Source organism: Lynx rufus, unplaced genomic scaffold, assembly GCF_022079265.1.
Source record: "Lynx rufus isolate CCGP_SWC_20201006 ecotype Redwood Valley unplaced genomic scaffold, mLynRuf1.p SCAF_52, whole genome shotgun sequence".
NCBI lineage: Eukaryota > Metazoa > Chordata > Mammalia > Carnivora > Felidae > Lynx > Lynx rufus.
Window position 1 is genome coordinate 338,094 of NW_025814870.1, and position 19,143 is coordinate 357,236.

The following is a 19,143-nucleotide window of genomic DNA, read 5'->3' on the forward strand; positions in this document are numbered from 1 at the left end:
TTAAGGCTCCTGGGCTGCCGGTACCCTGTCATTTACATTGCTGGCTGCAGTTCGGTGATGGGAGGCCTGATTGCCCCGAACAGCAAACTGTTTTTACTTGTCTTACGCCACATCTTCTACTCTTAATGCCACAAAAATTTTGAGGGATCAGTGGAAGTAAAGGGAACCGACATTCCTTAGGAATCCTAGAACAGGATTCCTTAGCATCCTAATGCTTTGGTGGCGTTAAAGCAGCAGTCTAAATCATGGAAGGGTTTCTGAACAAAACATTGACTGGGCTTACAGGGCTCAGGGCTGTCTACATCCATAGATACCTTTACCTGACCCAAACCTGGTCCCCTTTTCCCGAGGCTAGTAACCTCACACTATTATAAGCAGTTCATTGCTCTGTATAATCTTTTTTTTTTTTTGTTAACGTTTATTTATTTTTGAGACAGAGAGAGAGCATGAACGGGGGAGAGTCAGAGAGAGGGAGACACAGAATCTGAAACAGGCTCCAGGCTCTGAGCTGTCAGCACAGAGCCCAACGCGGGGCTCGAACTCACGGACCGCGAGACCATGACCCGAGCCGAAGTCGGCTGCTTAACCGACTGAGCCACCCAAGCGCCCCGCATTGCTCTGTATAATCTTATGTGGACCTTCCAGTACCATATAGCCACGAGGAGAAAGTCCAACGGAAGACTTTGGACATCACGCAGTTTTCTCTGTTAAGAGGCTGAGATCACATGATTGATGGCTCCCTTCCCCAAGATTACCCTAAAGGAAGTATAGAAAGCTGAGAGACACAGTGACAGAGACGGACAAGGAAAGAGGGTGCTATCGAAATTAAGGGTATGATACTTGTGCAGGGATATACTAACTGAGCAACGCAATACATTACAGAATGCAGACACACCCTGCACGTGTACAACCGTGGTATACGATGCACTTGGCGTGTTAGGTAACTCAAGAAAGACTTTCATTAACTGAAGCTGGAAAATGGTTATGTATATTGAAAGAGATAAAATTAGAGCCTTCTTCCTGCAAAAACAATCTATTCCAGATGGATTAAGAATTTAAATGTCAAAAACACGCTTAAATGTCAAAAAGCTCTGGAAACAAAACATCAGCAAAGAACTCTTACTTTGGGGGATAGGAAAAGATTTCTTAAACAATGCGGACAAACGACTGACTATAAAACAGAACGCTGATAAGTTTGACTTTGTTAACAGTAAGAACTTTTACTTGTCAAAAAACAAACCAAAAAGCAAAAAAGACCACATGTGCATTGAGAGAAAGTATTTTGAGTATAGGCAAATGACAAACAGTTCCTGTTATAAATACATAAAGGACTATAAATTAACAGTATTTAAAAAGGCAGTAGAGGGGCACCTGGCTGGCTCAGTCAGTAGAGCACGTGACTCTTGATCTTGGGATTGTGAGATTCAGCCCCACGTTGGGGGTAGAGATTACTTAAAAATAAAGTCTTTAAAAGAGTAAAATAATCCAGTAGACAAATGGGTAAAAAACAGGAAATAAACATCTCACATATGGAGAAATACATATGATCAATAAACAGATGTTCAAGTTCGTTAGTGACCAGGGAGATAGATGCAAGTCAAGACGTCACTGTATGCCCACTCAGTTATCAAAATTGAGAAAGTCTTACCATCTCAAGTGTTAGAGCCGATATGAGTCCACGTGAGTTCTTGAACATTGCTGCTGGGAGTCAAAACTGGTACCACTAGTGAGGAAAGCGTTGTCTTACAATTGGACATGCGTCCGACCTCTTAGCCAGCAGTTGCACTCACCCTTCATCGATTCCCACTCTCCAGAGGGAGCAACCCTCCCCAGTTTGCTCTGGAACCGTCCGGACCTTCCTTTATGCACAGAGAATATATTCAGAACTAGAGTTGCCTCGTTCGTCTGGGTAGAGAAACCACAGTACACGTGGCCTCACTTCTTCCGAGCCAAACCAGGCTTCCTTTTCCCCACCTCCCCATGAAGCAGGCCTCCTCTGAGGACTAGCACAAGACGGGATAAAATTCACCCATTCAAAGTGAACAAGTCAGTGTTTTTTAGTAGAACCATCACCACTCTCTCATTCCAGAACATTTTCATCACGCTCAAAGGAAGCCTCAGCCCCATTAGCAGTCACTCCCCAGCCCCCTGGTCCTTGGCCCTTGGCGACCACTAATCTATTTTCTGCAGGACTACTAATTGTGCCTACCACAAGAGGCTAAACAAAAATTCTCCCTTGAGAATTTGTCAGTACAGTTTGCCCCTGCAGCTCACAGTAAAATACAAAAAATCACTACACACAAACAAGAAAAGTCCCCAGGGGGTGCGATCTGGCAGAAACTGCACATAACCAAATTGGTCCCAAACCTTCAGTATTTGAATTCAAAATTAGCTTAATGGTAGAAAATGTATTAATCAAGAAAAAAAAAAAACAAAATGTATTAACCCAAATTTACCATGTTAACATATTAATGGGAAAATCCTATTATCTATCTCAGTAGATGAAAAATATTCAATTGAAGTCAACATCTATTCTTGGTAGTAAAAAACAAACTTTTAACAAACTAGGCATAGATGGGAGCATCCTTAACCTGATCTTTAAAAGTTATTTGTAAGGCACGTGAGTGGCTCAGTCGGTTAAGTGTCTGACTCTTGATTTCAGCTCAGGTCATGATTTCATGGTTCCCCTAGCCTGCTTGGGGTTCTCTCTGCCCCTCCCCTACTTGAGCTCTCTCCCTCTCTCTCTGCCTCTCAAAATAAATAAAATAGCCATTTAAAAAATCTTCCATTAAAAAAAGTTATTGGTAAAAAATCTACAAGAAATATACTTAGTGGTAAAAAGCTAAATGCGTTTCCTTTAAGATTTTGTATTGCAAGTCGTATCCAGCAGAGTCAGGTAAAAATAAAAGTATAAAAGCTGTAAAGATTGGAAAAGAAGAAACAAAATTGTCACCGTCTGCAGATATTTTATTGTCTTTGTAAAATATTTAAAAATCTATCAATAAATTATTAAAATTAATAAGTGGTATTAGTAAGGCTGCTGGCTACAGTCATTACACAGAAATCAATCACACTTCTATACACCAACAACACACAGAAAATATAATTTGCTCCGCGTCGGGCTCTGCGCTGACAGCGCGGAGCCTGCTTCGGATTCTCTCTCTCCTTCTCTCTACCCTTCTCCTACCTGCTCCCTATTTCCCCTCTCTCTCTAAATAAACATTCAAAAAAGAAAATATAATTTTAAGAGATGCCATTCAGTGTGACATGTAAAATGAAAAATACCTAGGAATAAATGTAACTGTATATCGTGTAGCCAGAATCCATTAAAGAAGAGCTACAAAATGGAGAGCTGAGTCATATTCACGGTTTGGAAGGTTCCGTCGGCCTATAGATCCAATGCAGTTCCAAGACCCTAACAGGTAGAGCCGTAGGGAAAGTGCAGACTAGCACTAGGTAGTACTGGGCATATCGGGGATGCATATTATCAGAATGAAAACTGAGACTTGTTAGACGTGAAAACTAACACTTTATCCAAACTACCGCAGTCAGAAGAACTTCAGAGAGGGTGACTCCTCCAGCAAAATTTAGTTAGAGTTTTGATGGAGGCTCAGGGTGGAAAAGTACCCCCGACCGAGTCAGCTGACTCAGAGAAAAGCCGGCCTCACGGGCTTTCCTGGGCGGCCGGTTCCGGTTCAGGGGTGCTCAGTGCTCAGAATCTGGGTCTGCTCCTTGGAATTTATTGCTTCTTGGAATTTATTGCAGGTATCTGCTTCTCTCGATTCCGAGAACTGCCTTTAGGCACCGAAATTCAGTTCAAGGTTCAAGAGTGGAAAAGTATAGCTTCTCACAATAGTAAGAAAATAAAATTGAACTCGGTCTCACACCCTACGAAAATTAATTGGAGTAGTTTAAGGACTTAAATGTGAAAGGCAAACGTGCAAAACTTTTGGAATGCAGGAGACTTCCTTTATGACATGGGGATAGAAAAGGATTTCTTAGAAGAAAGTGATGGGCGAATTTGTCTACCTTCAAGCAAATACATCCTCTTGAAAATACATCCTGGCAAGAGTGAAAATCGAATCTTCTAGCTGGGAGAAGGCATTTTCACTTCAATCACATTCCAAACAATGGTATACAGAACATATCAAGAATTCCTACAGATGGGTACACAACACTACAAATGAGAAAAATGGGCAAAATTCACTAACAGGAATTCCATATGAGAGAAAATCGAACGATCCATAAAGACAGGGAAAGGGCTTCAGCCTCATCGGTTACCAGGGAAATGCAGGGTAAGAGCACAAGATGATCCAACCTCTCATCTACCCGGGGAGAAGACTCCTGATATTCCATGTGCTGAAGCATGTGGGATCATGGGAACATCATACTCCCACTAACGCTGGCAGGAAGTGTAAATCCGTGCAGTCACTCTGGGAAGCTGGCATTGATGATGCAGCATGCACTTACCCTTTGACCCAGCAAGTCAATCACAGGCTGTATTCCTTAGAGACACTCTTGTCCGTGCGCACTATGAGACATGCTCTTCCAGAAGCTTTGTCGAGAAGAGAAAACGAACCCCAGAGACAGTAGAAATGTCCTTCTACGGTTGATGGGCTAAGTGAGTCCAGCTCTTCTCAGGCGATAGGCCATTCGACAGGACGGGTGCAAATCTTAGTCACGTCTATAAGCATCGACGTGGCAGAATCTCAGAACATAAAGCAAGTAAACAGAGAAACCCCCTGAAGAGTACATACAGTTTGAAAGCAGGTGAGGCTGTGGGATTAGAAGACAGGACAGGGCTTGCCCTGGGGGCGAGGAGGGGCCAAGGGGGAGGGGAACGCCAAATCTGTTCCCTTGGCCCTCTGGTCCCCTGTTAGCCTCTAGCACAGCCTTTTGGTTTCATCAGCAGCCTCTGTAACCGAGCTCACCTTGGCCTGCGGGGTGGCCTGTGGCTGACGGCTCCCTAGATCTCACCTCAGTATCAAGTCAAATACCACTTCAGTCTTTCTTTTCGTGCGGGAAATTCCTAACTTGCAGCAGGTTTCCCTTCACTCGCTGGGGTCAGAAGCCTGGGAGGCCCCCTGGGAGCCTCCCTCTCTCCCGCACGTCATTTGACTTGGAATCAAATCCCGCCCGATTCTCCCCTCGCGACCTCTCCAGCATCTGACACTTTGCGCAACTCCGCTGCTCCCCACCCGGGTCCAAGTGAAGTCATCTCTCACCTGACTGGTCTCCCTGCTCCTGTCTTTGGCCCCCTATATTCTCAACATGGCAGCTGACATGACGCTATAAAACGTCTATCAAATTATATCCCTTCTCTGCTCCAAACCTTCTGTTGGCTCCCCTATCACCCCAGGATCCTTCCAACGGCCCACAAGGACCTACTTTGCCCTCACTTGCTCTGGTTTCTTTGCTGCTTTCGAATGCAGAGGGGATACTCTTGACTCAGCATGTGTACCCTCTTGCGCCTTGTGCCTGGAACACGTCTTGTTGGAGGTTCACCAATTTGCCGGAGTGATCTGGATCCTTCCACCAGCACAGGGCTCCTCCACAAGAGCTGGGATTAGTGTCTGTTTTGTTACCTGCCCAGAACAGTGCCTGAGTCACAGTATGTGTTCAGTAAGTATCCACCGAATGAATGATTTCGAACTCAGAACAGCAAAGGGGAAAAGCAAATTAATAATTTGTACAACTATTACCAGCATTACATTTATAATAGTATCATATTATAATATATATTATAATAGTAAACTAGTAGAAACACCCTAAATGGTTACATGACTTATGTCATATCCATGGCAAGGAGTACTATGCGACACTTAAAATTGTATAGACATATATTTACCGACACTATGTGAAAAAAACCAGGTTGTGACTGTGTGCACACGCATCCATTTCTCAAAGAGTGCAGATCAATCCATAAAAACAAATCCCACGTTCAGATTTGTCTGGGAAATACCGCACATCATACCCTCTGGTGGAGAGTCATGTTAGCCTTTCAAAAGGCCTTTGGAAGTCCTGGAGCAAAGAAACACTCTTACGGGCACCCGGCTGGCTCAGTCGGTGGAGTGCGTCACTCTTGATCTCGGGGTTGAGAGTTTGAGCCTCATGTTGGCTGCAGAGATTGCCTCAAAATAAAATCTTAAAAAAGCAGACTTAAATATGTTTAATCTGGCACCTCTCAAACTTCGTTGGCCATTGATCGAGCCCTCCTAGCTCATAACATTGATTAAAACAGAACTGTTGTTTCACAGGAAAGATTTTGGGAGGGGCGCCCGAGTGGCTCAGTCGGCTAAATGTCTCTGGCTCTTGGTTTCAGCTCAGGTCATGATCTCACTGTATACATGGGTTACAGTCCCGTGTCGGGCTCTGTGCTGACAGTACAGAGCCTGCTTCGGATTCTCTCTCTCTCTCTTTCTGCCCCTCCTCTGCTTGCTTTCTCTCAAAAATAAATAAATAAACTTAAATTGTGTGACATGATGGATATCCTTCTTTAAAAAAAAAAAAAGGGCGGGGAGGGCTGGGTGGCTCAGTCGGTTAAGCATCCGACTTCGGCTCAGGTCATGATCTCGCGGTCCATGAGTTCGAGCCCTGCATCGGGCTCTGTGCTGACAGCTCAGAGCCTGGAGCCTGCTTCAGACTCTGTGTCTCCCTCTCTCTCTCTCTGCCCCTCCCCTCTAGCAATCTGTCTCTCTGTCGCTCTCAAAAATAAATAATAAACTTTAAGAAAATAATAAAAGATTTTGGAAAACTGGTAATACAAGCATAGGAAAAAAAAAGTTTGAGGGGCGCCTGGGTGGCGCAGTCGGTTAAGCGTCCGACTTCAGCCAGGTCACGATCTCGCGGTCCGTGAGTTCGAGCCCCGCGTCGGGCTCTGGGCTGACGGCTCGGAGCCTGGAGCCTGTTTCCGATTCTGTGTCTCCCTCTCTCTCTGCCCCTCCCCCGTTCATGCTCTGTCTCTCTCTGTCCCAAAAATAAATAAACGTTGAAAAAAAAAAAAAGAAAAAAGTTTGAAAGGAGATGTGCCAAGATGTTAACAATATTTATTTCTGGGTCACTGGCATTACGGGTACTTTTTCTTCTTATTTTAGGAAATTTTTTGTAATAAAATATGTATTACTTTTATAATCAAAACGGCAATAAGGCTATTCCCATTTTTCAATCGCATGTTTTAAAGGAGAAAATAAAGGCAAAGGTAAACATGGAAGACAATTTAATTTTAACCAACAGGTACCTCCTTACTGTAAGCAAATAGCACACTCTGCACTCCCTCGGAATCCAGCAAGCCAAACACCACAGTTGTCCAACTGAATTTTCTAGTGCTTCATTGGACTGGTTCACCTACAAGAATACTGGGAAAAGAAGAGAAACTGATGAACGAGGTTTGAATTCCTGGTCTGCACAGAGTTACTTTGTAATTACATTACCTTTTCCAAAATATGATTTTTAAAGTTTTTATTTATTTATTTTGAGAGAGAGAGAGAGAGAGAGAGAGCGAGCGGGGAAAGGGTAGAGAGAGAAGGAGAGACAGAGAGAATCCCAAGTAGGCTTCACCCTGTCAGCGCAGAGCCTGATGTGGGGCTCAAACTTACAAACCTCGAGGTCATGACCTGAGCCCAAACCAAGAGTTGGAGGCTCAACCGACTAAGCTGCTGGACACCCCCCAGGATATGATTTTAGACAAAGCCTTCTTTTGATATGAACCACACGATTTCATTCAGACAAAATGCTTTGATGAATTGTGTAGTTGAGGCTGGAGGTAGATGTACAAGTATGGTCACGTGGCTTTTCTTTTTTTTTTTTTTTTAAATTTTTTTTTTTTCAATGTTTATTTATTTTTGGGACAGAGAGAGACAGAGCATGAACGGGGGAGGGGCAGAGAGAGAGGGAGACACAGAATCGGAAACAGGCTCCAGGCTCCGAGCCGTCAGCCCAGAGCCTGACGCAGGGCTCGAACTCCCGGACCGCGAGATCGTGACCTGGCTGAAGTCGGACGCTTAACCGACTGCGCCACCCAGGCGCCCCGGCTTTTCTTCTTTTGGATGTATGTATGCACGAATTTCCACTGGGAAATCATTTTCACTCAAAAAGTAGAAACAGAACAGAGGTTCCACCTCTGGTTCTTTTTTTAAAAGATTGTGTTCTGAGGGAGTCTGGGGGCTCAGTCGGTTGAGTGTCCAACTCTTGATTTTGGCTTAGGTCATGATCCCAGGGTCATGGGATCGAGCCTCACATCAGGCTCTGGGCTGAGTGTGGAGCCTGCTTAAGACTCTCTCTCTTTGTCATGGGGTCCCAGGGTGGCTCAGTCAGTTAAGTGTCCAACTTCGGTTCTGGTCATGATCTCACGGTTTCTGAGTTTGAGCCCCATGTCGGGCTGTGGGCTGACAGCTCAGAGCCTAGAACCTGTTTGGGCTTCTCTCTTTCTGATCCTTTGCTGCTCATGGCACGTACACACACTCTCTCTCTTTCAAAAAAAAAAATTAAAAAAAGGTTTTATTTGGGGCACCTGGGTGGCTCAGTTGGTTAAGCGTCTGACTGCGGCTCAGGTCATGATGTCGCGGCTCGTGAGTTCGAGCCCCGCATGGGGCTCTGTGATGACAGCTCGGAGCCTGGAGCCTACCTCGGGTTCTGTGTCTCCGTCTCTCTGCCCTCCCCCACATGTGCTCTGTTTCTCTCTTTCTCAAAACTAAAAATAAAACATTAAAAAAAAAGATTATCTTTCTCCCTCTGCCCCTGTCCCCCTGTCCCTGCTTGTTATGTCTCTCTTTAAAAAAAAAAAAAAATAATGATAATAACACAATAAAGATTTTCTTTTTGAGTCATCTCTGTTGCCAAGGTGGGGCTGGAATTCACCAACCCAAGACGAAGACTTGAATGCTCTAATGACTGAGCCGGCCAGGCACCCATCTTCTTTTGTTGTTAAAGTATCTTTTAAAAAACTTACTAATCAGGGGCGCCTGGGTGGCTCAGTCAGTTAAGCATCCGACTTTTGATTTCTGCTTCGGCCACGATCTTATGGTTCATGTGTTCAAGACCTGACCCGGGACTCTGTGATGTCACTGCGGAGCCTGCTTGAGATTCTCTCTCTCCCTGCCCTCTCCCCCTGCTCCAGTACTGTTGCTTTCTCTCTCTCTCAAAAATAAACATTTGAAAAAAAGCTTACTAATCACAGGTGCCTGGGTGGCTTCGTCGGTTGAGTGTCGGACTCTTGATTTCGGCTCCGGTCGTGATCTCACGGTTTTTGTGATTGAGCCCTGGGCCTCGGGCTGTGTGCTGACAACACGGAGCCTGCTTGAGATCCTCTCTCTCCCTCTCTCTCTGCCCCTCCCCCACTCACGCTGGCTTGCTCTCTCCCTCTCTCCCTCTCAAAGAAATAAGCATAAAAAAGTTTAAAAACCTTACTAATCAAGCAATACAATTTGTTGTGGAAAAGCCCGGGAAGTGCAGTTAGATGAAAAGAAATGTGAAAATCAGTAGCAGCTGCGATAGGAAACGAATCACAGCCGCCCGTTCGCCGGCACAAGGAGGTGACCCACGTCTGATACTTTGGTGACATCCCTGGAAGCTTTTTTCCCCCTGTACATACAGTTTTTAATAACAAATTGGTTTCAATTGTATATCCTCTGTCATAACCTGCTTTTTCCACTATAATATTTCCTGAATATGATTCCACGAGATTATCCTTAAGTTGTTTCTTTAACCAGGTAATGGACATTTCGTAAGGTTTTTAAACTTCTTTATGCTTATTTCCTTGAGACGGAGAGAGGGAGAGAGCAAGCCAGCGTGAGCGGGGGAGGGGCAGAGAGAGAGGGAGAGAGAGGATCTCAAGCAGGCTCCGTGTTGTCAGCACGCAGCCCGAGGCCCAGGGCTCAATCACAAAAACTTCCTTATACACGGTTCTCTGATTTCCTCAGGCAACAAAGCATCTAGTTTAAGCCTCTTTACAGCTTCAGCTAGTGGTGTATAGGTGAGTATAGAGGATAAAGAGGCAGAGAGAAACTCTTTCCAATCCTTACGGTGAAATATAGTTTTAAAAAATCAGTGTTGTTGAGATTCTACTATTCCTGGGGCTTCATGTGCCCTTTATGATCATAGACTCAAATCTTCCTTTATTTCTGTAACATGAAAACAAATTATACCTTGAGTGTCTTTTCCTGTTGTATTATTTTGCTTGTCTTCTACGAAGAAATTAATTATGTGTCCCCTGCATATATCGTTTTTTCCTTTAATCTTGCTTTCTCTAAAGTATTTTATCTTTTATTAAAATTTTTTTAATCTTTATTTTTGAGAGAAAGAGAGAGACAGTGCAATCTTTATTTATTTTTGAGAGAGAGAGAGAGAGAGAGAGAGCGTGAGTGGGGGAGGAACAGAGAGAGGGAGACACAGAATCCAAAGCAGGCTCCAGGCTCTCAGCTGTCAGCACAGAGCCCAAATGCGGGGCTTGAACTCACGAACCATGAGATCGTGACTTGAGCTGAAGCCAGACACTTAATGGAATGAGCCACTAAGGTGCCCTGTGACAGAGAGAGAGAGAGAGAGAGAGAGAGGAGAGAATCTTAAGCGGGCTCCACACTCAGCACACAGCCTGACGTGGGGCTCAAACTCACAAACCGCGAGTTCATGATCTGAGCCTAAGTCGGATGCTTGAGCCACCCAGGCACCCCTAAATAAGGTTTTTTAAATCAACTAAGTCTCTTTAATGGTGCTGGCTTTGTTTATCCTGTTTTCCCTCTCTCCTTTTAGATTTTTTCATCAATGTCTTGTTTTGTTTTGCCAGATCTTGCTTTCCCTCTTGTCCTCACTGGTGTCTTTCACTAGCCATTTGCTTGTTCCCAGCAAGGGCTTACTGGGTTTTCTCCTCAGGGTGAGCCATCTACTTCAAGAGATAGACAATCAGATACACCCTGAGTTGAGTCCTGGCTTCCTTTACTTGGGTAATGCAGCCTTTCTCTGTGCTTGGGAAGAAGGAGCAGACCTGGTGAACACATTGCCGGCGTCTTCCGCAGCCTGTGTTACCGGCCACCCGAAATCGATTTCATTTTCCCTTCCATACGTGCCATGCCCCCACCCTGTGGTGCGCACGGAAATACGCCACTCGGGTTCCCCTCCCTGAGAACGGCCTTGTTTCTCCGGCTGCTGAGACAGCTGTCAACACACAGCCTCTATAAAGTATCGGCCACATCAGGCTAACGTGAGATGACTCTGTTGGGGTCACCTGAGGCTTCGTTGGGCTTGCGAGGCAGTTCGACCTCTCCCTTCCGCCCCCTACCCTCCACAGGTGTTGATCCCTGATAATGTCCTGCACGCCGAATTCCTGTCTCACTGCTTCCAGAACACCTGATTTGTGGCACCATGTTCCCCCAAGACCAAAATCTCATCCATCGGTGTGTCCAGCTCGAAGTACAGAGTACCTGGGTGAAGCTTGGTTCTCTCAATTCTGGGTGCAGCTCTTTCTTCTTGGTTTAAGCGACTTATTCAGTTAAACAGGTTATCTGCTCCTGATCCGCACAACCCAAATACAATGAGGGAGCAGGAAGAGTCTAATCACCATGAACATGCCCGTTGGCAAAGGAATAATGGGCGCCACACAGAGTTCTGGCTCAGCACTAGCGCCGGAACCCTGCCGGGCAGACGCCGATGAGGCCCGGTCTGCTTTCCAGGAGAAGCTCCAGGGCCCACTGCCCACCTGCTGGGAGGCTCTCCCTACTAGTCATTGTGGCTGCATCTGAAGCAAGTGCCGGGGAGCCACCCTGGGAAACTCCGAAGCCTGTGTCCTTCTCATGCAAGGTCAGAAGCCCAAATACAATTTTAAGGCTCAAACAACAGACAGCTCATTTAGTTCTGGCTCATGGTTTCTTTGGCAATAAGCGCCTCTCGAAAACCTAGCTGACTTCTGTTTGGCTCCAGTTCTGTGTCCGTAACCATATCCAAGGTTGTTGTTTCCTAGATAGGGTTCTTGATCGTGTGATCTTTTCAGATTATCAGGAGCTTTAGGCGGGGACGCCACACCCTTAACCCGATCTCTGCCCTCAGTCACTTTATTAGTTTATGCACTTTGAACAGTCCTTTAGCAGGCAAAGCCTTTTTAATCCCATCTCATGCTTTCATAGGTTCCCCGCCTTGGACTCTGTCTCCCACCATAGCATTGACCCACCAGACAATTAATAAAATTTAGGTTTTCCTAGCTATGTTTATTTTGTTAACTATTTCACGAATCTCTGACTTCATATGATTTACATAGATAAATTTTGTGGCCGAGTTTCAGGCAATTGAACACATAGGTAATTAGATATTTTCCATGTATAATTCCTAAACCAAAGGGAAAGACATTTGGAGTTAATGAAGTTAGAAAAAAAAAAAAAAGATGAGCTATAAACACTGGTTATTCAATGTCACCTATAAGTCATTGGTAATGGATGGAGTGGGTTGGATGAAATAAGAATTACCTTCCTTAAAGCTTTCCCTTAATTAGGGGCGCCTGGGGTGGCTCAGTCGGCTGGGTGTCCGACTTCAGCTTAGGTCATGATCTCACGGCTGGTGAATTTGAGCCTGTGCTGACAGCTCAGAGCCTGGAGCCTGCTTCAGATTCTGTGTCTCCTTCTCTCTCTGCTCCTCCCCCACTCGTGCTCTGTCTCTCTCTCTCTCTCTCTCTCGAAAATAAATAAACATTAAAAAAAATTTAAAAAAACCTTTCCCTTAATTATAGTTGCACAGGCTGGTGGGGAACTTGATTGTTCCTGCCTCTCCCTCAAGCTCCCCTTCCCTCTCTTCATCCCAGAGCAGCTTACGTGAGGCAACAGAGGATCCCCATCATGGTTGCGGTGATCAGAAAAACAAAAATGGCTGCTGAAGGTATGGAGTTCTTGATGCGATCCTGCAAGTAATTCCTGAAGTTGCGCAGCCAGGACCTGTGGTTTTCTGCAGAAAAAGCATAGACATTCACTGATGAGAGATCAAGTAAGGGATAACACTGGGATTTGAACGCTGGTTCAAGTTCACATAGCTGTCCCAGATATCATGCTCTTATGGTTGCCCAGAGCCCATATACTTAATGATTTTACTGTGGTGCCTCTCAGATATCCAAGGAATACACATTAAAAAAAAGGTATCCCATGGGGCGCCTGGGTGGCTCAGTCGACGAAGCGTTCCACTTTGGCTCAGGTCATGATCAAACTGGTTCGTGAGTTCGAGCCCCGCATCAGGCTCTTTGCTGCCGGCTCGGAACCTGGAGCCTGCTTCAGATTCTGTGTGTCCCTCTCTTTCTGCTCTTCCCCCACTCTCTCTCTCTCTCTCAAAAATAAGTAAAAATTAAAAAAAAATTAAAAAGTACCCTCAGAGGAACATCATCTTCGCCTCCTTGTACATGAGGGCACTTCGTGAAAAGATCTGAGCAGTATATGTGTCCGTGTCTGAAGCTGGCCTTTGGAAGCAAGTCTTCCCTAGCCCCTCCCCGCCAAGCAACTTGAATGATCCCTTTGTCCTCAAGTAGCCTCTGACATATTTCATAGAAGGTTGGCATCTCTGGCTTTGGCTGCCCAACTGTGAACTCCTAATCCGTGTCATTCTGATGAGGGAACATAAGGCAAGCTGACAGGCCACGAACAGCACCCCCCACAACCAGGTGGGATATGTGTGATATTCCTCTGGCGCTCCTGGCTGCCCGAGAACGAAGGAAAGGGAAAAACAAATGGTTAACTGATAGAGATCATAGTCCTGCAGGCCCTAAGTCTCCATCACCCCTCCATAGTGATGGGGGAAACAAAGGCAGAAGGAAATGGCAGATAGAACCAAGTTTCCTTGTAACCTGCAGCCCGTTGGCAAATAACTTGAGGCTGGCCGGTAAAACTTTTCTCCAGAACTCCCTACTGTGTTAAGGCTGATGCTTTGCTGGAGGGAAAAACAACCTTCCCTTGGCAATAGCTAGGCCTCCACTATCCTGGGAGTCTTCTTTAGTGTGTGAAACTCTCACTGGAGACTTCCCCTGGACTTTACCTCACCCAAGCCCATACTATATATAACTAGTCTCTCCTCATGGTCCCGGGGCAGCTCTTTCTGTCATGGGTTCTGTCCCCGTGCTTCAATAAAATCACCGTTTTGCACCAAAGACGTCTTCAAGAATTCTTTCTTGGCTGTCGGTTCAGGACCCCACGAACCCCACTGTCACCCCCCCAAACCTCATCAATTCAGCAAAGGGTTTGGGGAACAATAGGTGGGTTAGTGCTTATTGATCTAAACTGAACTAAACCACAATAGTTTGCTTTCCTGTGCACATTATTTTTCAATACAAGATCAGCTTTTCCTAACCTGAGACATGAATCTTACGTCTTCCGGAGGTGATGGGAAGATTCATCCTCACGGCAAGCACACCCCTTGACCGTGGTTTCCATCCTGCTGCGTCTTGTGTTTCAGAGGCAGATAAAGGTGATGCAGGGGAAGCTACAGTCTCTAACAAGAGGCAGTTCACGGAACACAGCAGAAATCCTACATTCACCAGCTTCTGGGGTTCCATGACTCTCCTGAGGGCCCCTCGGCTGTACTCCTAGCTCATTTGGCCAGCAGGAGACGCCTTTTTCCTTGGCTCTTTCCAAGGCAGAAAGAGTCGTCTGAAAGGTTAGAAAATGGTGGTTTAGTTTGTATTACAAAAAGCTTCTCATCCGTCACGAACACAAGAATGTCCCGACTCACACTGTCGAATCCTGAACACGGTCAGTGTCCACGGCACAACGCGTCCTCCCTCCAAGAAAAACCAAACAACACAAAACGAAACTTTGCTCTGTCAGGTCAGGTACGCGGCGCTCCCTCCTGGTCTAGATCTCCCTTCAAGCTTCCCAGCTCCGTGAGTGCAAATGGTCTCGGCTGTTCGGGCCCAAACGTGTGGGTCGTCTTTGACTCTTCTTTTACACTTCCCCGTGCCCACCATCAGAAGAGCCTGGTCAGCTTTACCTACCGAGTCCTTCCCTACTCCTGCCACTCTCACCACCTCCACTCCCAGCCACGGTCATCTCTGTCTCCTTGCTCCCACGCACGCCTCCCCTCTGCTTCCTCACTTCTCCTTACTGGAGAAGCTAGGAGAGCTGAATCCTGCCTTCCCCTGCCATCCTTGCAGCTAGCAGTGGTTAGGTGACACGGTTCTGGACAACGAAGCGTAACGGAAATGGGTCAGGTGGCTTCTGGGAAGACTTTTTGCTGTCTCGAGAAAAGAGACGGTGTCACCATTTTCCCTTTGGAAATTTTGAGTCACTTAAGCCTGCACCTGTATCTGTTCACCTCTAGGCTGCTTCGTATGAGAAAAATAATCCCTATTTGAGCCATTCTAATTTGGGCTTTCTATTACTTAAGTCATTTATAACTAATACATTCATCTGTTGTTTGATAAGGCGTAGAGAGACCCACGTTTGGGGCACCCGGATGGTTCAGTCGGTTAAGCGTCCAATTTCGGCTCAGGTCAAGATCTTACGGCTTGTGAGTTCGAGCCCCACATCGGGCTCTGTGCTGACAACTCAGAGCTCGGAGCCTGCTTTGGATTCTGTGTCTCCCTCTCTCTCTGCCCCTCCCTCGTCTGTGCTCTGTCGCTCTATGTCTCTCAAAAAATAAATAAGCATTAAAAAGAAGAGAGAGAGAGACCCACGTCAGGTGGGAAGACACTTACCTGAAAATTGACTTAGTGCCAAGAAGTCAGTAAATTAGGTTCAGTGTTCAGAGTGCAGAAGAAGCTGGTCAGAGTTTTCTCTTAAGGTCTCTCTCTGAAGTTCCGAATGGAATTCTACTATCCTTTATGATATCATCTGTGCATTGGACCCTCCCCTAGTCTCTCTCTATTTGACAGCTAAACACAGAGGCGTCTTTTTCTATGTACAAACATCTGTGTTGATACTAACACCCATCCTTACATAGCTGTTTCCTTTTAGTCTTGAAGAATTCTAAGATATTTTGCCTGCCACATGGTATCTACTATACCTTACAATAGTATGTATATATATATATATATATATATATGCATGAGACCTTAATAAATGATAAAAGATGGTTTAACATGATGATTGCCTATTCATTTGGATGCACTGAAGGGAAAGCCCTACACAAAAATAAATAATTTCTGGATAGATCAAGGACTAAACAAAAGTAAAACCATATTCATATTAGAATAAAACATGGGTGGGTGTTTGCATAATCTTGGTGTGGAAAAAAACCCAAAGCATGTCACAAAACCCAAAGCCATGGGGCGCCTGGGTGGCTCAGTCGGTTGAGTATCTGACTCTTTTTTTTTGGCGTTTATTTTTGAGAGAGAGGGAGAACCAGAGTGTGAGTGGGGGAGGGGAAGAGAGAGAGGGAGACACAGAATCCGGAGCGGGCTCCAGGCCCTGAGCTGTAGGCACAGAGTCCCACACGGAGCTCGAACTCACAAACCACACGCTCATGACCTGAGCCGAAGTCGGATGCTTAACCGACTGAGCCATCCAGGTGCCCCAAGTATCTGACTCTTGATTTCAGCTCAGGTGGTGATCCCATGGTCATAGGATCGAGCCCTATGTCAGGCTCCATGCCGAGTGTGAAGCCTGCTTAAGATTCACTCTCTCTCGGGCTGCCTGGTGGCTCAGTCGGTTGCGTGTTTGATCTCATGTTTTATGGATTTGAGCCCTGCAATGGGCACCGTGAGCAGAGCCTGCTTGTGATTCTGTCTCTCCCCCTCACTCTCTGCCCCTCCCCTACTTGTGTGCATGCTCTCTCTCAAAATAAATAAATAAATTGAAAAAAAAGTCTCTCTCCCCCTCTGCCCCTCTCCCCCTGCTCGCATGTGCTCTCTCTCTCTCTCAAATAAAAAAACAAAACCAAAAAACCACCCCCCCAAACTAGAATTGGAAATACTGACGATAAATTTATTGCATAAAAGTGTAAGGCTTTCATTGAGCAAAATATTAAAAAGAAAGGTAAATGATTAATGGCAAATTAGGTAATACATTTCATAAAATATATGGTAGATAATAGGTTAAGATCCTTAATATACAAAGAACTCTTACAAGTTAATTTTTTTTGAGAGAGAGGCAGAGTACAAGTGGGGGGAGGGACAGAGAGAGAGGGAGACAAAGAATCGGAAGCAGGCTCCAGGCTGTGAGCCGTCAGCACGGAGCCCGATGTGGGACTTTAAGTCACAAACCGCGAGATCATGACCCGAGCCGAAGTCGGACGCTCAACTGACTGAGCCACCCAGGCGCCCCTCTTACAAGTTAATTTTTAAGAAAAGATGCTCACCTCCATAGATGAACCAGCATAAATGAGGTACTAGTCAGAGTTCTGCCAGAAAAGCAATGGATAGATTGTGGTATATACTATATAACAGGATAGGATACAGCAATTAAAACAAGCGACTGGGAAATATACACAATAAGGGTGGTTTTTCCAGTTTGGGTAGTGCTCCCCTGTCTCTTGGTTCACAAGGCAATTCTATCTACTCCTGCGTCATTACCCAAGAGAATTATCGTAGGGTATCTCCATGCTCAACCTGGGTAATGACAGATTGCTTTCCAGAAAAAGTATATCACGAAGAGCATAAGAGAGTTCCACCTGCTACACATCCATTTGTCAATTGTACAAATAGTTTCTCCCACTCTGTGAATGAACAGAAGATCTGAATCTAAGTGTATTCAAATTTATCAAACTTTTCTTTCCCGGTCAGTGGCCTTGGGGTGCTGTTCCAGAAACATGACCCTGCTAGAAATTTTGTTTGCTGTTCACAGAGCTTTAGTTAATCTGAAACTGATTTTTTTGAGTATAGTGTGAGGAAGGGGTCAAATTTCATTTTTCAAAAAAAAAATAGCTTTCACTTGTTTTTATTTTTTATTTATTTATTTTTAGTAATCGCTATACCCAACGTGGGGCTTGAACTCATGACCTTGAGATCGAGAGTCACATGCTCTCCTGACTGAGCCAGCCAGAGACCCCAAATTTCGGTTTTTCATATAGATTTCTGACTGACCCAGTACCACTGCTCTGCTGAGCTATTTTGTCGTAAGTCAATGCCCATCTATAATGTGTCTCTACTTCGGGATTCTAATATGTTCCACCACTATATTGATCTGTCCTTGGGCTGACATCAAATTGTCTTAATTACTGTGGCGTTAAGATAATTGTCGTTGTGGCGCCTGGCTTGCTCACTGGCTGGAGCATGCAATTCTTTATTTAAAAAAAATTTTTTTTTAACATTTATTTATTTTTGACAGAGAGAGAGAGAGAGAGAGAGAGAGAGACAGAGCATGAGCGGGGGAGGGGCAGAGAGTGAGGGAGACACAGAATCCGAAGCAGGCTCCAGGCTCCGAGCCTTCAGCACAGAGCCCAACACGGGGCTCGAACTCACAGACTGTGAGATCATGACCTGAGCCAAAGTCGGACACTCAACCGACTGAGCCACCCAGGCACCCCTGAATTTAAAAATCTTAAAAAACAAAATAAATGTTGCTATTTGGTACCACGAATATTTTGGCCACTCTTGGACTTTTATATTTCCACATGCTTGATTCCACAATGAGAAAATGTTGGAATTTAGATTGAGATTGTGTTGAATCTATAGATGCCTCTGTGAAGAATTGACGTCTTTATAACACTGAGTCTTCTAATCCCAATTACTTAGGTCTTTTAAGATGTCTCTTAATAAAATTTTTTAATAGTCCCAGTCTTCGTTCACACTCTGGATGGAAATCACACCCACAAGTTTCTAGGAGTGCTATGTCAATCATCAGCCTTTGATTAGACAGTCACAGAAGAAGGTTAGAAATAGTTCAAGTCAGTTTATAAACAATAAAGTTAAGTCTAAATCTGTATCTTGTCATCACAAAGCTGGTTTTCTATATAGCCTGTTTACTAAATGTTTCTCTAACGTTAAAAGATGGACTTGTTTTTTACATTTTTTTTAAGTTTTTATTTTTTATTTATTTTTTTAATTTTTTTTAATGTTTATTTATTTTTGAGACAGAGAGAGAGCATGAACGGGGGAGGGTCAGAGAGAGAAGGAGACACAGAATCTGAAGCAGGCTCCAGGCTCTGAGCTGTCAGCACAGAGCCCGACGCGGGGCTCGAACTCACGGAACGTGAGATCATGACCTGAGCTGAAGTCGGATGCTTAACCGACTGAGCCACCCAGGCGCC

The 19,143-nt window shown here is 45.0% G+C and overlaps 1 protein-coding gene across 1 annotated transcript; it reads right to left on the minus strand.

The window, feature by feature from the left end:
• Window positions 1-7,327: 7,327 nt before the first annotated feature.
• Window positions 7,328-14,512, minus strand: SMIM9 (small integral membrane protein 9). The gene is made up of 3 exons (XM_047100715.1): window positions 14,308-14,512; window positions 12,792-12,921; window positions 7,328-7,355 (listed from the first exon to the last, which is right to left on the minus strand). Exons 1-3 carry the CDS (start codon window positions 14,510-14,512, stop codon window positions 7,328-7,330), a joined length of 363 nt encoding a protein of 120 aa, XP_046956671.1.
• Window positions 14,513-19,143: the final 4,631 nt, after the last annotated feature.

What these genes read in the sequence shown, in the direction of transcription:
- SMIM9 (XM_047100715.1), bottom strand. Translation starts at nt 14,512, where the DNA reads ATGGAACCCCAGAAGCTGGTGAATGTAGGATTTCTGCTGTGTTCCGTG. An exon ending in ACGTAAGATTCATGTCTCAG is followed by an intron (nt 12,922 to 14,307) that starts GTTAGGAAAAGC and finishes CTTTTTCTGCAG; the next exon opens with AAAACCACAGGTCCTGGCTG. An exon ending in GGGATCCTCTGTTGCCTCAC is followed by an intron (nt 7,356 to 12,791) that starts GTAAGCTGCTCT and finishes TTCTTTTCCCAG; the next exon opens with TATTCTTGTAGGTGAACCAG.